Genomic DNA, 18,361 nt, shown 5'->3' with positions numbered 1-18,361 from the left:
TCACACCTTGTGATTCAGTTCACTCTAACATGCATGACAAAGACCATGGAGGCGTCAGGCACCATAAATAAGAGCTCCAGTCACCGAACCACATGCTTCTTAACTCTCTGTTCCAGAGAAAACATCAGAAAGAGGACCCGATTCAAGCTGTGAGGTCAGTCCTAAAGACGCACATTACAACAATTTTTTTATTGACTCATTGAAGCTCTTACTCTTAAAAAAAATTGTTTTTAAACTAACCCATAGAAGTGTAATAATTGCATATTAATGATGTACCATGTGGTTTTCTGGCATATGTACACATTTCATAACATGCACCTCAGGGCTGAGATAATCAGCTCTCAACACACAAACACTTCCTTAAGTGTTCTGAGTCCTATAGCGTACAACTGTTATCTACAGTCACCCTGTTGTGTAATAATACAACGGAACATCTTGCTCCTATCTAACTGTACCTTAGGACCCATGGATGGACTTTTCCCCTACTTCATAACCTCCTTTCTCCTCTCTGCACTCAGCTGCTGTAAATTTCACATCTAACAGATGGAGCAGTATTACTTGTCCTGTGCCTGGCTTATTTCAGTTAGCTCAATGATCTTAAGTTTCATCCCGTGTCATCATCTATGATTTGTTTCTGTTTTTATTCAGTTTTGGCAAATGGTTGTTCCAATTCCATAAAAGCTTTGCATCCATGCATGTTTAAAAACCAAAAGTCTCAGTTCCTGATATGGAAGCTGGAATGAAGCCTGACAGTCTCTCTCTCTCTCTCTCTCTCTCTCTCTCTCTCTCTCTCTCTCTCTCTCTCTCTCTCTCTTTCTCTCTCTTCTAATGGGAAGTCTGCTTGGAGAAACAGAACATAATAAATAGCAAGGAAATTAAGGAAAGCAGGGAGAGGAACACATAACACAGGAAGCCTAACTAGAGGCTGTCTCCAGGTGTGCTGACATGAGGCCACGTTCTGCAGTTCTCGTTTCTTGCTCATTCTTGTCTGTTTTTACCACGAATAGCAAAAAAACATAGCAATGGTAGACTAGGGTCTGAAAATTAATTTCCTTTTTGTGCTGGCTTGTTTTGTGTCAACTCGACACAAGTCAGAGTTATCAGTGAGGAGGAGAAAAATGTCTCCACAAGATTGGACTGTAGGCAAGTCTATAAGGCATTTTCTTAGTTAATGACTGATGCCCCCACTCTGGGTGGTGCCATCCCTGGGCTGATGGTCCTAGGTTCTCTAAGAAAGTAGGCTGAGAGTGGTGTACAAGCCTCTAAGAATCACCTCTGCTTGACCTCTGCATTAGCTCCTCCCTCCAGGATCCTTCCTGATTTCCTTTAATAGGCAACAGTAATGTGTAGGCAGGGACTGTTTGTTCGTTTCCTGGCCACCCAGATTCAGGAAATTTTACCGCGAGGCTTGTGGCCTACCAGCAAGTTTCCAGCAAACAGCTTGAGTCTTTCCCCTCTTACGGCTACATGCTGTCTTCTGACTCTGCCTTCTTTCTCCCAGCATTCAATTTAGTCCCAAACTCTTAAGTCTCCCCGTCCTTATAGAAAGAGCAGATTTGGCTCTGGAGTGAGTCCCCCCTCTACTTTGCAGAGGAGAGGTCTTCTCGTTGTGTACCTTGCTGTATCTGTGTGTGTTTCCTTACCCTGGATAAAAGCCCTGCTCCACCACCTGACTCTGCTGCTGCCTTTGAGACTTTCTGCTGTGCTCAAAGGTTTTCCTTCCTCTTAATTCTTTAACTAGGAGAGAAGATGAACCTGATCTAGATCCCTAGACAGTAACCGTGAGTTGAATAAAAATATTTTTATATATTTTGTGATGATCTTTATGTCGCAGTTATAACATTTCTTGTTTTCTTATTTTTTTTCTAGTGCTGGGGAAAAAGCCTAAGTTTCAAGCACATTAGGTTTTACTTTCTAATGTACTGGAAAATAGCCTTGCTGCAGGGAGATATCTTTTACCCTCTATGAAGCCCTGGAGTAAAGTATTGAGAAGGCAAATGTTTCTCTTTCAGTAATAACCACCTCTTTATAATATCTTTTCAATGTGTGTGTGTGTGTGTGTCTACACACACACAAAAAAAAATCTGTCTCCCTTTTTGAAACATAAGCAAGAAAAGAAAAAAGGAGAAGAAAGTTATAGGGTAACAAACTTCCTGTCACACATTTCATAAATGACCATAATCGTGAGGCCCTCTCCACAAACCTCCGTCAACCGTACATGTAACAGTACTCTACAAAGGACCACAAAAGGCCACAATGGGACAGAACTTTGCAAGTATGGTCAGGAAAGGCAGTGTGCTACCAGGACCATTTTAGTCTGTGAACCCATTGTTTCTGGCTCACAGTGAGATAAGCATGAAAAATTGAGGGCTAATGTTTAGGAACTATTATGGAAATGAGATAAAATAATTTATATCTATTGCATCAACCAAAAGATTTGGGCTTATATTTTAGATGTCTGAGATTTTACTTCATTTTCCCAGTAATTAACTTTCATTGTGTTTTACAAAGGCAACAAAAAAAAAACCTGTCCTTTCCTACACAACAGCTGAGAAGCATTGGTAAAAGGGTATTATTATTTTTTGAAATTTTGCTTAAGGCCAGCAAATTTCTAGTTACAAAGCAGCCACACCACTGACTGAGAAACACTGTTGCAGATGGACCAGCAGGACTCTTCCACACAGGCTAGTCCTGAAACAAGTTTGGATTATTTTGAGTAACTTGGTTATTTGGTAGTCAGAAACCACATGAAAAAGGCACTACTTTCTTGGTATTTTTTTTTTGTTTTTTTTTCTTTTTCTTTTTTCTTTTTTCTTTCTTTATTTATTTATTTATTAAGGATTTCTGCCTCCCCCCTCATCCGCCTCCCATTTCCCTCCCCCTCCCCCGATCAAGTCACCCTCCCTCATCTGCTCAAAGAGCAATCTGGGTTCCCTGACCTGTGGGAAGCCCAAGGACCCCCCACCTCTATCCAGGTCTCCAAAGGTGAGCATCCAAACTGCCTAGGCTCCCCCAAAGGTATTGTTTTATAATCCCCAACAACTGAAAGGATAGCTAAGTTATTCCAGAAATTCAATAATTAATCAGCATTCTTTCAGTGCAGAAGCTGGGTCTCTGATGTCCAAACCATAAACAACAACAACAACAACTATTGCTTATAACAAATGGTGGCGGTTATGCCTAATGGTTATGTTTAATTATGGGAACTTCTTCAAGAGAAACTGCTTCACCCTGCAGCATTCTGAAAGAGAGTGTGGTGAACATTACTGTCCCCTCGAGGAGTACAGAATGATCAGAATCAAGGCAGAGCCAGGCTGAAACGAGACAATGCTTAAGAGCACTTACTGCTTTTTTAGAGACCCAGAGCTTGGTCCAGCAAACACAGTGGGTGCCTCCCAACCACTTGCAACTCCACTCCTGGGGATCAAATGCCCTCTCTGACTTCCGTGGATATCTGCACACATGGTTACACAAACACATATAGTTAAAACAAGTTTTTCAAACTAAGTAGGTAAAACATGGTTTCTCTCAGAGACTCTGAGATGTGTGCCGAGCTCCAGCCAGAATGTTGTACCCAGAGCAAGCCATCCAAGTGTTCCATGCTGACTGAAGTCAGCCAGTGGATTCCTGATTCCCAGCTGTTGTCAGGAAACACAGAGAAGGCAAATCTGGGCTTGCCGAGAGAATCTATGAGGATCTACTTATTGGTATCTCTCTAGACATTAAGAAAATCACAGAAGTGGGTAAACTTCATGATCTGTGGCTTTATTTTAAGGACATGTAGGAAGATGTTCTGCTGGTTCGTGTCTCATATTATATGAGACGTATTTTCATGTACTACCCAGGAATCTTTGAATGAACTCTCAGACTTAAGCCAAGGACTTAGGTAATAGCACCACACCTTTCTAAATACTGGTCGTGTTTGTGAGGTTCCACTCCTGATGATTCATGTCACAGATGGTAGAACTCCACACCTGTCTATCCAGTCAGCCGTATGTCTCACGTCAGATTTCATCACTTACATTGATGGGTACATCAATGATTCAGAAGGATCTGGCAGTATATTTTAGAGTCAGGATGCTTGTGAGGGGAAGAAAGACACAGGGAAGGAGGGAAGGAAGGAAGGAAAACGGGAAGAATTTCAGAATTTTTGATAATTTTGGATGAAGGGGGAAACCACCTGATTTCAAAGGAAAATTTGCATTTTCTTCATTAACGAAGATAAAACAGTACCAGTGAAACCTTGTTACCAAAGGAAGCAGCAGCTTCGCAGCTCATTAGAGTTGTTAAAAGTATCTACAAATAACATGTTTATCCTTATTTCAGTTTTTTTTTCTATAAACATCTTTTTACCTAGTCTAGACTAGCTTTAAACCCAATATTCTCCAGTTTCTGCCGCAGCCTGATAGTGAGCTCGCGCTCAGTCACCAACCCTGGCCCTTTGTCTTCATCTGAAAGAATGCTCCTAGAACTTTCTACTTGATGTGTTAAAGATCACACCTAACACAAGGGTGTTACTAAGGGCCAAAAGTGGTTCCCATGCCAGGATGTGAAGGAGTGTGGCATTACTATATCCCTGTGGCATTTAAAAGTCATTTTTAAAACACTTCTGTAATCACATTCAGTGCAACTGGCCTCTTTTGCAATCCCAAGCACCTAAGTGTGTGCTTTAGCAAGCATTACTCTGCAAAGGTAACTGTGGCAGAGAGTGTGTGCAGTCTCTGCGGCTGAGGAAGGACAACTGTTCAGCTCGCCATCAGCCATTGGATGCAGCCCAGGCTCCCTCAGGGCTGGCTACAGAAGCCTGGAGCAGAGAGATCTTCCTCTTTTTCCCTTTGGTGAGGGCCCAGGTACAAACTGGCATCTGCTTTTCCTTAATGGTTGGTTACAAAACAGAAGTTTGGCCTGATGTGGCAGCATATGCTGAGAATCCTCTTGAGGGTAAGGCAAGAAAGCCTCAAATTCAAAGTCAGCCCAGGCTACAGTGATAAAACACGGTCAAAGAATGATATTCCTTAAGAATCACTGGTTCTAACTTCTGCATCTATACTGCGGGTAGCGATTAAATGCTGGAAAGGGTGAGAAACTGATTTCAGATGATCGCACTTACAGTCAGCAGCTGTCCCGATCTCAGTGAGTGAGCTTCCTTTTTATTTCCTCATGAGTATAAAAACGTAGCTATAAATACGAGCATTAAAATGGAAAGGGGAGAAAGAAGAGAAAGTTTACTAATGCTCAATGAACTCTGAGTTTGTGGGAGTTTAGTCTAACATAAATCTTAATATAGAAGGATGTAATGCTACCTTTAACTCTTTGTGAAGTTAGTGCAGAACTTTTAAGTAAAAAAGAAAACAGGAGAGGAATATTTAAAATGTCATCGCTGGAGAGATGGCTGAGTATTAAAAACACTGGCTACACACTCTCTGGGGTATTGGACATCCTTTTCTGAGCTCTGTAGACACCAGGTGTGGATGTGGTACCCATACGCACGTGCAAGTAAAACATCCATGTATATGAAATTTAAAAAAAAAACTAAACCGAAACATATTATTCTAGGCAGGGTCATAGCATTTGGCATATGGAGGCAAGGAGGATCAGAAATTCACTGACAGCCTAGACTACACGAGATTTTGTCTTCAAAACAAACGAAAATAAAAAGGTATATATATTATATTTAGTATGTAATGTTTAATAAAACAAAAAGAAAAGTACAATTTTAATATATAATGTTTAAGACATTTTCTATATTATTTACTGTTAAATGCATTTGTATTTATGCAAAAGTATCACACACACATATCCAACAACAACAAAAAAACTATTCTATGATTGTAGATGTGGCTCAGTATTTGCCTAATACGGACAAACGGTCCTGGGTTTGATTCCTAGCTTCTCAAAACCAAAAATAAATAAAAAAAAAAAAAAGAGGGGGAGAATTCACCCCCCAAACGCCTAACCAAAACAACAGAAGCAAAGTCCAAACTTAACTAAACCCAGAAAACTCCACAAAGGTCACCCTAAAGTTTCTCAGGGCGCTGAACAGGTGCGGCAGCGCAGGGTTTGGCGGGGTGTTTTGAAAGGAGTCAGTTCAGTTCAGTTGGCTTGCAGGGCGAGCATGTGCGGCTGTGCTCTGAGGTCGCGGCGCCGGGCGGAGCCTGGGCTGCAGAGCCGGCGCTCGGGGCGGGGAGCGGGCGCGGCCCTGCGCTCGGGGCGGGGAACCGGCCCAGCTTCCCGGGCAGCCCGGCCAGGCCGGAACCAGACGGCGGGCAGGTCCCGCGCCATGGGGCGACTGGTGGCTCTGAGTCTGCTGGGCATCGGACTGGCGCTGCTGGGCGAGCGGTTCCTGGCGCTCAGGTAGGTGCTGCGGAGGACCGGGGTCGCAGGTCCTCAGGCTGGGATGGCCGAGCTGCTGGTAGGGACACCAGAGAACGAGCTTCTGCTGCTCAGGGGAACCGCGAGGATGGAAGAACTTTGGACCGCCACCGGTGTCCCATTCAGCCGGCTCAGCCCAAGGCCATCACAACCTAGACACTTTGTGAAAAGTTTCCCAGGCTTTGCTAGTGGCAAAGTTCTTCTGCCTAGGCGGACAAGCGAGAGCTTTGCAAATTTCCCAAGGGCAAACTCAGTGCTTTAATTTGAAAACAAAACCATTACTCATGCGTGGACGCTCTAATTATACAGCTTTATTTCAGGTCACTGGTGCTGTTCTCCGCAGCCGGAACCCATCCCTCCCCAGCATAATAGTTGGGGAAACTTCAGCGCCCCAGTCCTGGCGCTGGAGATCAAAGACGCTTGAGAAAGACAGCTACTGATCTTACATCATTTCCTTCTTTATTCACCAGAGCTCCAGGAGCAGGGCGAACGATTATTAGATTTTTTAACTACAGCGAAAACCTTCTGGGTAGATATCATGCTTTCAAGCTACCAACTCAAACTTCATAAGCCTCTCGCAAAAGAGTTCCAGAACGGTTGAGCGCCTACTAGGTAGTAGGTACACTTTGCCCCAGGGTCCTGTAGAGAACTGGGAACCCTAAGTCAAGTCCTTTCTGATACAGGAGAAAAATATCGGAACTGGCTCTCCAAAACAGGAAAATGGGACCATTTATAGGGTTAAACAGAAAAGATGCCGCCCTCCAAAGGTGAAGCCATCTGACCGCTATGGTGGGTGAAGGAGACCATCCCCCTTGGCAAGAGAGGTGTCAGCAAGGGGGCAGCAACTGAGGGGCAACATGACATCACAGAAGGGCAGGACAAGCCTGGAGGGTGTGTTTGAGGCTGCAAATTTGGGCTCTCCTTGTTGGGCAACATGGAAGCGTTGGTGCTTATTGGTTGTTTAGTATCAAGCTGATCTAAGGAGTTCTACGTTGTATAAATAAGCAGGAAGGGCAGAGAAGTCGTACCTGGATAACAGGATCTCCCGGAGCCCTGATGTCCAAGTGGCACTACATGACAAATTCTAATTCAGTTGCTCGACGTGGGGCCTAAGCCTTGGATTTTTGGTTTGCATTTTTTCTTTTTTAATATGAAGTTGTACTGTGTATCCTCTGTTTTAAAAGCTCAGTCTAGTCTTGAAACTCAGGATTCTTGATCTCCTGCTATTACAGGCACACACCAGTACGATACACAGGATTTTCTTTTCTTTGCGGTTTAGCTCCTTCCTAAAGATCTGCTTTGTAGCTCAGTGATAGGGCACTTGCCCAGCATGTATGAAGTTCTGGGTTCCAGCCCCAATAACATACTACAAAAGCAAAACACAGACCGCATCCCTCTCCTGTGTATGGTGTGTGCATTGTATGGGAGGAGAGCTACACAGACCGCATCCCTCTCCTGTGTATGGTGTGCGCATTGTATGGGTGGAGAGCTACACAGACCGCATCCCTCTCCTGTGTATGGTGTGAGCTTCATAAGAGTGGAGAGCTACTGGACTGCATGGGGGGGGCAGCGGTGAAAGCATCACAGAAGGTTGGAGATGATAAAGGAGACCCAGACTGTTTCCCCAGGATTGAGACAAGGCCAAAGTGATAATATGGCTTGAAGGACAATTCCAAAGTCCCACAGCTGCAGTTTCACTTGGCGATAAGGCAATGTGAAGAGTGTGGGGGTTGGAGCATTGGAATAAGAAGGATGCTTCTGCCTGTGGTAGGGAATGGCAATGTTGGCCTTCATTGTCATGCATCTGAAGGGCATTCATGCATTAGAGGGGTTTGGGCTAGGTTGTCTTTTTGGTCAATATATATAGTAAGTATACATACTTATGAGTTACCATGTTAATATTTCAACACATACACACATGTGCACATGTGTGCACACTCACACACACATATATTATATAAAACCTATAATGATTAGTACAGCTATTACTTTAAGCACTTGCTCTTTTTTTTTTTTCGAGATGAGAATAGTGAAAATCCTTTCTTCCTAGTTGGAAGCATACACCATTGTTAAGAGTCTCTGCAGTTATTTAGAAGACACGGCAGAATTCATTGCCCCTGTCTTTTATCACAGTACTGTACCCTTTGGCCAGTGTCTCCACCACCTCTGGTTCATCCTTAGTCTTGGGAATCCACTGTTATACTTCAACTTCTTTTATGAATTTTCATACCTATCTGTGAACTTTCCCGTTTTCCTTCCTTGCTTTCTTCCTTTTCTTCCCTCCATCCTTCCTGACTCTTTCAGACAGTGCCTCTCTCTCTCTCTCTCTCTCTCTCTCTCTCTCTCTCTCTCTCTCTCTCTCTCTCTCTCGCCCAGACTGGCATCTGTGCCACGAAAATCTTGTCTCAGCCTCCTCAGTGCTGGGATTAGTCATCCTTTTCTCTCACCGAATAGCATTCCATCGTATCCATTTTGCATGTCCACCACAGTGTTCTTTTCCACCTGTTGTTGGACTGTCAGGGAGTTTCTATTTGGGAGCCGGTACGTAGAGTTGTTAAGACACTAACAGATCACACGAGTCTCTTCAGAATGGGTCTCATTCCCTTTGGATAGATGTCCAGTACCGGGATGGCCGGATCCCATATGGTCCTTCTACTTAAATAAATCTTGATGCATCTCTATATTGTTTTCATAATGGCATAACATTTTACATTATCACCCACAGTAAAAAAAAAAAAAAGGTTCTCTTTTTAAACAGGGTGTGTAGCTCAGTGGTAGAATGCCAGGCAATGCGGGACCACGTGTCCCGTCTCCAGGATAGATATGTGTTCGTGCTGCGTTATCTCTTTTTAGCAGCAGTCCTTGTAACTAGAGTGATAGAATCTATCTCTTGGAGAGCTTGATTTGCATTTCCCATGATTAGTGACATTGGTTATTTCCTCATAAGCACGTTGGCCATCATTCATCTTCTTCTAAGAAATCCCTACTCAGGGCTTTTGCTTATTTGGGTTTTTGTTTGCTTGCCTTGCTTTTTTTTTTTTAAAAACTCATGCTTTATGCAAATTTCTTACAGGTATTGGCTATTATCAAATGTATCTCAAATGCACCCTCCCATTCTGTGGGTTGCTTCTTAAATCTGTTAGTTGGTTGTTTTATTCCACAGAAGCTTTCCAGTTTTGATGGTAATCTCTTGTTTTTGTTTTCTGTGCTTTTGAGGTCTTAGGAGTTAAGTGACTTTTTTTTTTCTTGTACCGTCCATTTAGCTCTCAGTATTAAGAACACGACACAAACATTCCTGGGCTCGTCCAGTCCCTGCTAATAGTTAAATCATTGGGCTTCCATGGACTGAAGTTTTCTCAGTCAGTAGTCAAGTTCCCGCCTTTTCTTACTAACCTTAAAGTCCAAAGTTGAAGTCCATTTGAGTGACAAGTATAGTTATAAATTTAAGAAGAGTGAACGGAGACCACACTGATGTGCCTGGGGAGGTGGCTGGTGGTGCCAGCATGAAGAACTGAGTTGGAATCCCAAGTACTCACATGAAAATCAGACAGGGCCATGCATGCCTGTCCACCCAGGCTGTCCCGAGGTGATAAGCTAGAGAGTGCTCGAGGGAGAAACCCAGGGTCTTCTTCTGGTTTCTACATATATGCACATGGGTACATGCATCCACACTTACACAACACATACACAACACCACACACACACATGCACGCGCGCGCGCACACACACACACACACACACACACAATGCAGAGGGTTTGTCATTTACAACTTGGTGCCAACTTTCTTTACGAACAAAACCTTGACTGAGGTGAACTTTGATGAGCAGTGGTCTTGTAGATAGCTGGTGACTTGGTGATTTTATTGGATAGTTGAAGGTCTAAATGGTGTCGTGTAAGAATGTGGGGTGGGGGTCAGTGTCAGGCAGTCATATTGTTCCCTGTTCCAAACCCCCAAATCAATCAGATTTACCAGTTGAGTTTGAATTTCAGATAAACAGAGAACCATTTTGTGTGTGAATATGCTATATGTATGTTCATACATGTATGAATTTGTATGGGGGCACACAATACATACCTGAAGGTGGGCATTGAGTGTCTTCCTCAGGTACTTTGTCATATGAGAGAAACAGGGTTTCTCGTTGATCCAGGAGCTCACTGATCCTGCTAGCCTGGCTCGCCAGTAGACTCCCTGGATTCCCCTGTCTTTGCTGCCCCCGTACTCAGATTTCTCGGATTTTGGACCTATGCTCTTTTTCTTTTTTTTCTTTTTCTTTTTTTTTTTTTTTGATTTTTCGAGACAGGGTTTCTCTGTGTTTTTGGAGCCTGTGCTCTTACATTCAGCTTTCACACGGGTGCTAAGGTCCAAACTCGGGTCCTCATGTTGGTGCAGGAAAACACCTTAGCCACGGAGCCATCTAAGCAGCCCCCGTCATTCTTAGCAATATACAAAGAATATGTTTTTAGTATAAGTGTGCAGTCTGTGACATCATTGCACAGCAGGTAGGTTTAACTAGGCACCCTGTGCTGAGTATGGTGACCATCTGATTGAAGCATTGTAGTTGGAAGCTGTTTAAGCTGTTTGTTCGTCTCAGGCTGCCCAGACTCCCGAAATAACCACACAGAAACTATATCATTGACAATACTGTTTGGCCAATAGCTTAAGTGTATTTCTGGCTGACTCTTATATCCTAAACTAACCCATCTCCATTAATCTGTGTATCAACACATGATTGTAGGTTACCGGGTAAAGTTCTGGCATCTGTCTCCGGAGGGGCTATGTGGCTTCTCTGACTCTGCCTTGTTTCTCCCAGCATTCACTTTAGTTTTCCCTGCCTAGCTCTACTCTGCCCATATCACACAGGCCAAGCCAGCTTCTTTATTCATTAACCAATGAAAACAACACATAGACAGAAGGACCTCCCACATCAAAGCATAGCCCAAGTCTCCTGCCTGCAGTGTGGTGACAAGATCAAATGCAATCTGCTCTTCTCAGACCCCACTTCAAAGAATGGGGTGCTCTGACTCCCTGCTGGAAAGGCCTTTCAGAGCCAGGAGAAAAGATGGCTGCTCTGTGCTGCTCTTTTTTGCACTAACTAGTGCCTTCTATTTGCTTAGTAAATTATTAAAAATGGAACTTTGGCTGTCAAGCTGTTTCTCTCTCCCAGGATGCCCACTTAAATTTCAACTTGCATTTTAGATAAACAATGGATAAATTTTCATTGCGTTTGTCCCCAGTGGATAAATGTCACTGAAGTTGTCTTTTATCCCACTGAGCTGTAGCTGGCTAAGGTTCCCCTGGGAAGATGCTGCTCCATTGCCACCCATTCTGCCCCTCCCTTCTTGAGCAACAGAGGAGAAGTAGGCCAGCACTCCCAGGCTAGTTGCTGTCTGTTGCAAAGACAGACTTGGAAAGAGTCATGAGACTTTAGTACACTAGAGAACATAGTGTGGGCAGAAAACCCCAAGACACACGTCTCAACAGTTCGCTTAAATGTTTGTGCCTTCAAAACTTAAAATACTTTGATTGTTGTCATGTTGCCATTAGTGTGTGTGTGTGTGTGTGTGTGTGGAGTACACCCGGGAGTTGGCTCTCTCTGTCTACTTTATCTCTATTAGGATTGGAAACGAGACTCAGGTGAAGATTGAGTAACAACACTTCTACCCACTGAGCCATCTTAGCAGATGCCAGATGTCTTTTAACATAGCTCTGACAGGAAGTTCCATAGTTTCCTTCAGACCAGTTCAGATGGGGTAGTCTTTTTGTTTCTGTGTCTGCCATCCTCCTCCTTGTCATTTATTGTGTGACTGCGTTGTGCTCCTCACTTTGTCCGAAGTCTGGAATTTCTTGGATAGGGAGATGGCTCACTGGGCCATCACGAAGACTTGAGCGTCGATGTGGGATCCCCCTCTGTATGCTGCAAATACCATTGGTTAATAAAGAAACTGCCTTGGGCCTGCACAGGAAATAGAGGTAGGCAGGGAAAATTAACTGAATGTGGGGGAAAGAAGGAGGCGTTAGAGGAAAGCCATGGAGCCACCGACAGAAATAGATATATTGAAACCTTGCCGGTAGGCCATGAGCCTCGTGGTAAAATATAAAGTAATAGAGATGGGTTAATTCTAGATGTAAGAGTTAGCTAGCGATACACTTAACTAATTGGCCAAGCATTGATTTAATTAGTATAGTTTCTGTATGATTATTTGGGGTTTGACCTGCCAGGTGGCCAAAAAACAAACAAGTGGTCTCCCTACAACAAATTGGCACCCAACATGGTTGACTAAATCTCCATAAATCCTGAGAGGGCTTGGAAAGGAATTCTAGACACTAAAAAGGAGTTTAGCCACATTTACTTTCCTGAAGGGGCTTTGCTTGCTGGTGGCATGCTGCAGCTCCTTTAAGAGAGGTTTTCCTGATTCAGCAATAGTAGGAAAAAAAAAAGCTGTGGTTTTAAAAGGCTGGCTTTCTGGGCTGTGCTGTCAGCACAAACTCTGACTCTTTCTGGAGGTCTGGCTATGGAGCATTTAAATGGGGTTTGTGAACAGAGTGCTACAACTTGCTTAATGCCTAAAAATAGGGCTGTGAGCATGGCTCTCAGAAGCAGCAAACAGCTCTGCCATGCTGGATGGGTGGGGTGAACAGATGGTGCCATATTTCCCCTAGCAATGGTGCCACTTAAGTTCATAACAAGGGCTTAGCATTTTAAGAAGAGCTTCTGGTCAGAAAATAATTATAGATACACAATAAAGACAGATTCAGATTAAAAAAAAAAACTCTAAATGGGTCACAGTGTTGGTTAAATGTACATAGGCTTGGGAAATAAATGAAAAAGAGTATAGACAGTCATAAAAAGATGTAAATGGTTTTTTAAAAGAGGTAAAGTCTTTAAAGAGTACAGTCCTTGATTAAAAGGAGTAAATAATAGATTTAAAACAAGCCACATAAAGATGGAAAAACAGAGAGTCTGGATTATGTATATTATTGTGTTTTCTTTAATATTTTTTTACTGTGAAGGAGCTAATTACAGAGAGACATTTCATTGTAAAAACTGTTAAACTTAACTAACATATATTCTCTAAAGGTATCTTGACTTCAAAATTTGGGTCTAAGGATTTGTTGCTTTGAAAAAGAGGTTCTGCTTTTGCTTCCACAGAAGATGAGAACCTGTGGAATCCTTCCAGACTAATGTGGTTTGATGGATCATGATTCCCCGAGAGGTCACCATAAACACTGTCCAAAAATTCCTTTGCCCAATAAAAAGCAGGAAGGAGTTTGGAGAGAACTACACTCATATTCCCAAATATTGTTTATAATTGTTTATTTACATTTAAAGGAGGATATGCTATAGAGATGAATACTTCACATTGGTATGAATCTTGCTCTATTGATACAAAGGTCAATTTTGTTTTATATATATATATTTCTGCTCTTGATTAAGCTATTGTGTTTGTACAACTAATTTAAAAATGTATGTATAACTAAGAAATATAGGTTAATAAATAATCATCTATAATAGTCAAGCTTGTAGTCATGTTATTTAGGTTTTCTATATATTGAGAGATGTATTTCAGTTAGATAGGTATTCTTCAAACCTTTCAAAGACCTTCACAATATGGCATTTAAAATGCTTTAACAACTTAGGACTTTTCATAACAATGAGACACATCAGCTCCTGGCAGCACCAATTACTTCAAGAAGAAGAGGGGCACCAAAGATGCTCCTCATGAAGTTTGTTAGCCATTTGGGCAAGAAACTGCTCTTGCCTGGACTGCTTATTGCTATTCTGTGTGAATTGGACATGCAGGATCCAAAGAGAAATGGCTGCTGAACTTGACTAAAGGTGAAACTGTCCTTCAGGGTTCCTACTTCATGAAAGAGTTTGCTAGACATTCTGCAGGACACAGAAAAAAGTGACTGACAAAACTGTCAATATTGGCAGAACTGTCTTTGAAATTTCCTGCTTCATGGAAAAATCTGCCAGATACTTTGGGCCAGTAGGCTGAAGATGGATGCCCCAATGGTACAGAAAAACTTTGGGTGACTGTCCAGGCAGCAAGATGTCTCTGTCATTTCTAGAGTTTTGGAAGTTGCTTACAATGAACTTTCTGTTTTCTTAAGTAATATTATATCCTTCTGGAGTCTTTGATAGAGTTGAAGAATTTATAGTTATAGTTTTCCTTAGTCATGATAAAAGATAAAGTAGATATAAATATTGTAACTATAATTCGTGCTTGATACCTCTTTTGTTATATCTAATTGTACAATGTTGAAGTTAAAACCTTCCTTTTTTTTAACAGAAAAGGAGAGGTGATGTGGGATTCCCCTCTGTATGCTGTGAATAGCATTGGTTAGTAAAGAAACTGTCTTGGGCCTGCACAGGGAATTGAGGTGGGGGGGGGGGGGGTAAACTGAATGCTAGGAGAAAGAAGGAGGCATTAGAGAGAAGCCATGAAGCCACCACCAGAGACAGACATACTGAAACCTTGCTGGTAGGCCATGAGCCTTGTGGTAAAATATAAAATACGGGAGATAGGTTAATTATAGATGTAAGAGCTAGCTAGCAATATACTTAAGTAATTGGTCAAGCAGTGATTTAATTAATATAGTTTCTATGTGATTATTTCGGGGCTGAGAAGCCAGGGACTAACAAATGGCTCCTTACTACAGAGTGCAAAGCCCCCAAACCACATAAAAGCCTAGTTTATGCCAAGCTAGGGACCAAAATCAGGACTTTGCACGTGCTAGGCAAGCCCTCCACCAGGTGATCTATGCACATGAAAGGTACATTTATTGACACTTGGGGAGAATGCCCTTTTGTTTTTTGCCTTCACTGCCTTCTTAGATAGATACCTTCCTTGCCCTAATTCACATGTAAATAGCTGACTTATCAGAGATTAGCTGGGGGTCCAATGGGCATTCCTCAGGACTGCTCTAGACTGGCTCTTCAGTTTCTAGCACCCTTCAGCCCAGTTCTCATACAGCTTGTGCGCTCCTCTGTGACTGAACAAAATTCCCCAGGTTTACATGCCTAAGCCCAAATTTCAGCTACGAGTGTAAGCATTGCAGGGGCCATAGGGGTGAATTCCAAACGGTTTTCAAATCTGTGTATAGAAGATAAAGCTCCCTTTCTATATACATGTGTACACAGAAGATAAAGCCCTGCCAACATTTTAAAATTCAAAGGCAGTAAGATACGGTGAAGAGGAAGGTCTGGCGGGTAGTTCAGGGTCGCCCTTGCTCAGAGCCTGTTGCACTGTTGTGTTGCTTGCCTTATTGCTACTTGTCTTCAGGTGAGATGGCAGCTAACAGTCCTCTGTCCAGATGCAGTCTGGGTGGGGACCGATGTCTCCAGAATTAAAAAAAAATTGATTTCCTGTTGATGACTGTCAGTTAACGGTTCCTGGTGGGTAGCCAGATGGCCCAAATCCATTGAAAACGCTATTTACCCTACACCCTGGACGAGTAATTTTACTTCTCCGTTAGAGAATCACATGGGAAACAAATAACTAGATTATTTCTATATTTGTACAGTTCAACCCTTCACATCCTCATCCCTCTCAAGAGTGCAGAAGGTCTGCCGTTTTGCCCATCATTGTGCCTGTGTTCCAGATGTAGAAGAGGAAGGATGGCAGCTGGCTCTCTTTCTGTGTTTTCCCCAGTAGGAATATTTTTTTTTTCCAAAACTTAACTCCTTCAAATACACCTAGATACAAGAAGGTCAGGGGTCCTCTTGCCTCTGCGGTGGGAAGACAGTGGAACAAGGGCGAGAAGTGGAGCTAGTGTTGGTTCTGGGAAGCCGTGGCACCTGGGATATAGGATAGGTATTCCCCTAGCTAGCAGAGGCGGAGAGCTCTTCCAGGAAAAATGGCGCCTCTCGGGGCAACTGGGCCACACAAGATTTAGGCAAATCCCCCTTTCCTTTTATAATAAAGGAGAGCCAGGTGTAAATTACTCAGTTAACTAAAAGTCACACAGCTCTCATGTAACTTAGCAATTAGATCACATCTGTCAGGAGGCCCTTCTTAGTAGCAGTCCATCAGAACCTGCTACCCGGATTAGATTGCATTCAATTACACAGTTTACTGATTTGCTAGTCCTCCAGCCCTCCTTTGAAAAGGCTGCTGAGCATGGTCATTGCTGCTAGTTGTGTCGAGCAGGCTTCATAAGTCAGTTGTGTGAAATCAGCATCTATGACAACACGAGACGCTTCCTAGAACCCAGGGATTAGCTGTACCTGTGCATTTGGGACGCTACTACAACCTGCAGATTAGCTGTACCTGTGCATCTGGAGTCACAAGACGTCAACAAGATCTGGAAGTTTTCTAGGTTCCTCCTTACTGTCTGTGAAGAAGACTGAGACCTGCGGGAGCCCCTGACCTGCTAGGGGTTGTGGCTGTGGAACTGATAACCCTAGAACCCAGATATTTTCACTCTTGTCTGAAGAAAGGACCAACAGAAGAGACGAAACTGTCAAACAGCTGCAAGGAAGCTTGCTTCCGTCTCTCTGAGTTGGTTTTATCAAATATAACATGGGATGGATGGTGTTCAGTTCACCAGGTTAGTTGAAGAATTAAATGAATTCACTGAGATATATCAGATAAAACAAGGACCACTTAGACCCATAGCAAATTATAGATATTCTTACTATTCCTTCCTTTGATCACTATGGCCGCTGGCATCATTTTTATTAGTACCGCTCTTGCTACAGCTGCTTCAATTATTTATACTACTTCTTGTTGTTATTTGCTTCTTAAATTGCTCTAGGAATATGTGGAACTGAGATTTATTACATTCTGTTACATTCATTTTAAAACTTTTATTTATTTAATGTATTTTTATTGCATTTACATACTCACATAGTATTCATGTCTTTATGGCCTTATTTCAAGGAATACAATATTATTCAATTGTATTATTTTTATTTTGGCACCAGAAAGATGGCTCAGAGGGTAAGGTGCTTACTTTACACGTTTGACCTGTGAATTCCATCCCAACAACCCATGTAAAACTGGAAGAAAAAAAAAACAAATTTATGACATCTTCCTCTGACCTCACACATATTGATAGACCTGCTTGTACCCCTCCCCCAACACACACATAATCCTCACATCCAATAATAATACATTTAAAGCATTTTTATGTAAACTTTACATATCCCATGAACAACTACAACGTGTATTTGGCACAGTCCCATAAATTCTGGGTTATCTAGGCCCAAGCATCCCTCCGTTTTGCTAAACCCCCGTCTTCAGGTCTGGCAGACAGATGCTGTCGGAGACGGGGACAGAGGAGCACAAAGCAAATTGCTACTTTGAGTCTTAAATGTATGGCTTGTGGAAACCACATTGGAGGTGTAACTTTCCCCAGCCCACGTGTCTGTTTGGAGACTACAGAACCAACAAGGATGAGAGCCCAGGAGGGAGGAGGAGAAAGCCTGCAGTATGGGGCCGGCAAAATAAAAGACGGGTCTTCTGCACTGGCCCAGACTGCCTGGCAGGCTTCAGCGGTGGCCGGAATTAGGAGATAATCCCCCAGTCCCCAGCATTCTTTGTTACTACTTTTGGGTCTTCCTTAAACAACCACAATACACATACACACTTGAGCAAGTAACTCTGTTAGTTACAAATGTTTCTGTTGATGGTTCCCCAAACCTTTAACCCCAGCACTTGGGAGGCAGAGGCAGGTGGATCTCTGTGAGTTCGGGGCCAAAATAAACAGACAAAAAACAAAACAAACATCAAAACAAACAAACAAAACAAATGTTACAAACTTCAAATCTCTAAAAATATTGCTAAGGATGGTAACTTTCCAAATCCCTTAATAACTATTTAGAGTCCCCGCTATGTGCCGGTCTCTGAAGAATTGTTAGTTTCTTTCAAAATGTTTAATACCGGGGATGTACATGGGTCCCAGGCTGGCCTCACTCTGACTACTGAGCATCCTTCCTCCACCGACCGAGTACTGGGATGGAAGCCATGTGACACCACACT

General features: G+C 42.7%; 1 protein-coding gene across 1 annotated transcript in view; it reads left to right on the top strand.

The window, feature by feature from the left end:
• Positions 1–6,184: 6,184 nt before the first annotated feature.
• LOC142838463 (serum paraoxonase/arylesterase 2) overlaps positions 6,185–18,361 on the top strand; it is a 31,610-nt gene continuing 19,433 nt past the window's right edge. The window contains exon 1 of the mRNA XM_075953940.1: positions 6,185–6,354. Coding sequence (XP_075810055.1) covers positions 6,281–6,354 — 74 coding nt within the window. The 5' untranslated portion in view covers positions 6,185–6,280. The remainder of the gene's footprint in view (positions 6,355–18,361) is intronic.

This window comes from Microtus pennsylvanicus, chromosome 19 (genome assembly GCF_037038515.1).
Source record: "Microtus pennsylvanicus isolate mMicPen1 chromosome 19, mMicPen1.hap1, whole genome shotgun sequence".
Lineage (NCBI taxonomy): Eukaryota > Metazoa > Chordata > Mammalia > Rodentia > Cricetidae > Microtus > Microtus pennsylvanicus.
Note: the sequence above shows the minus strand (reverse complement) of the source record. Positions and strands in the feature narration are given on the sequence as shown.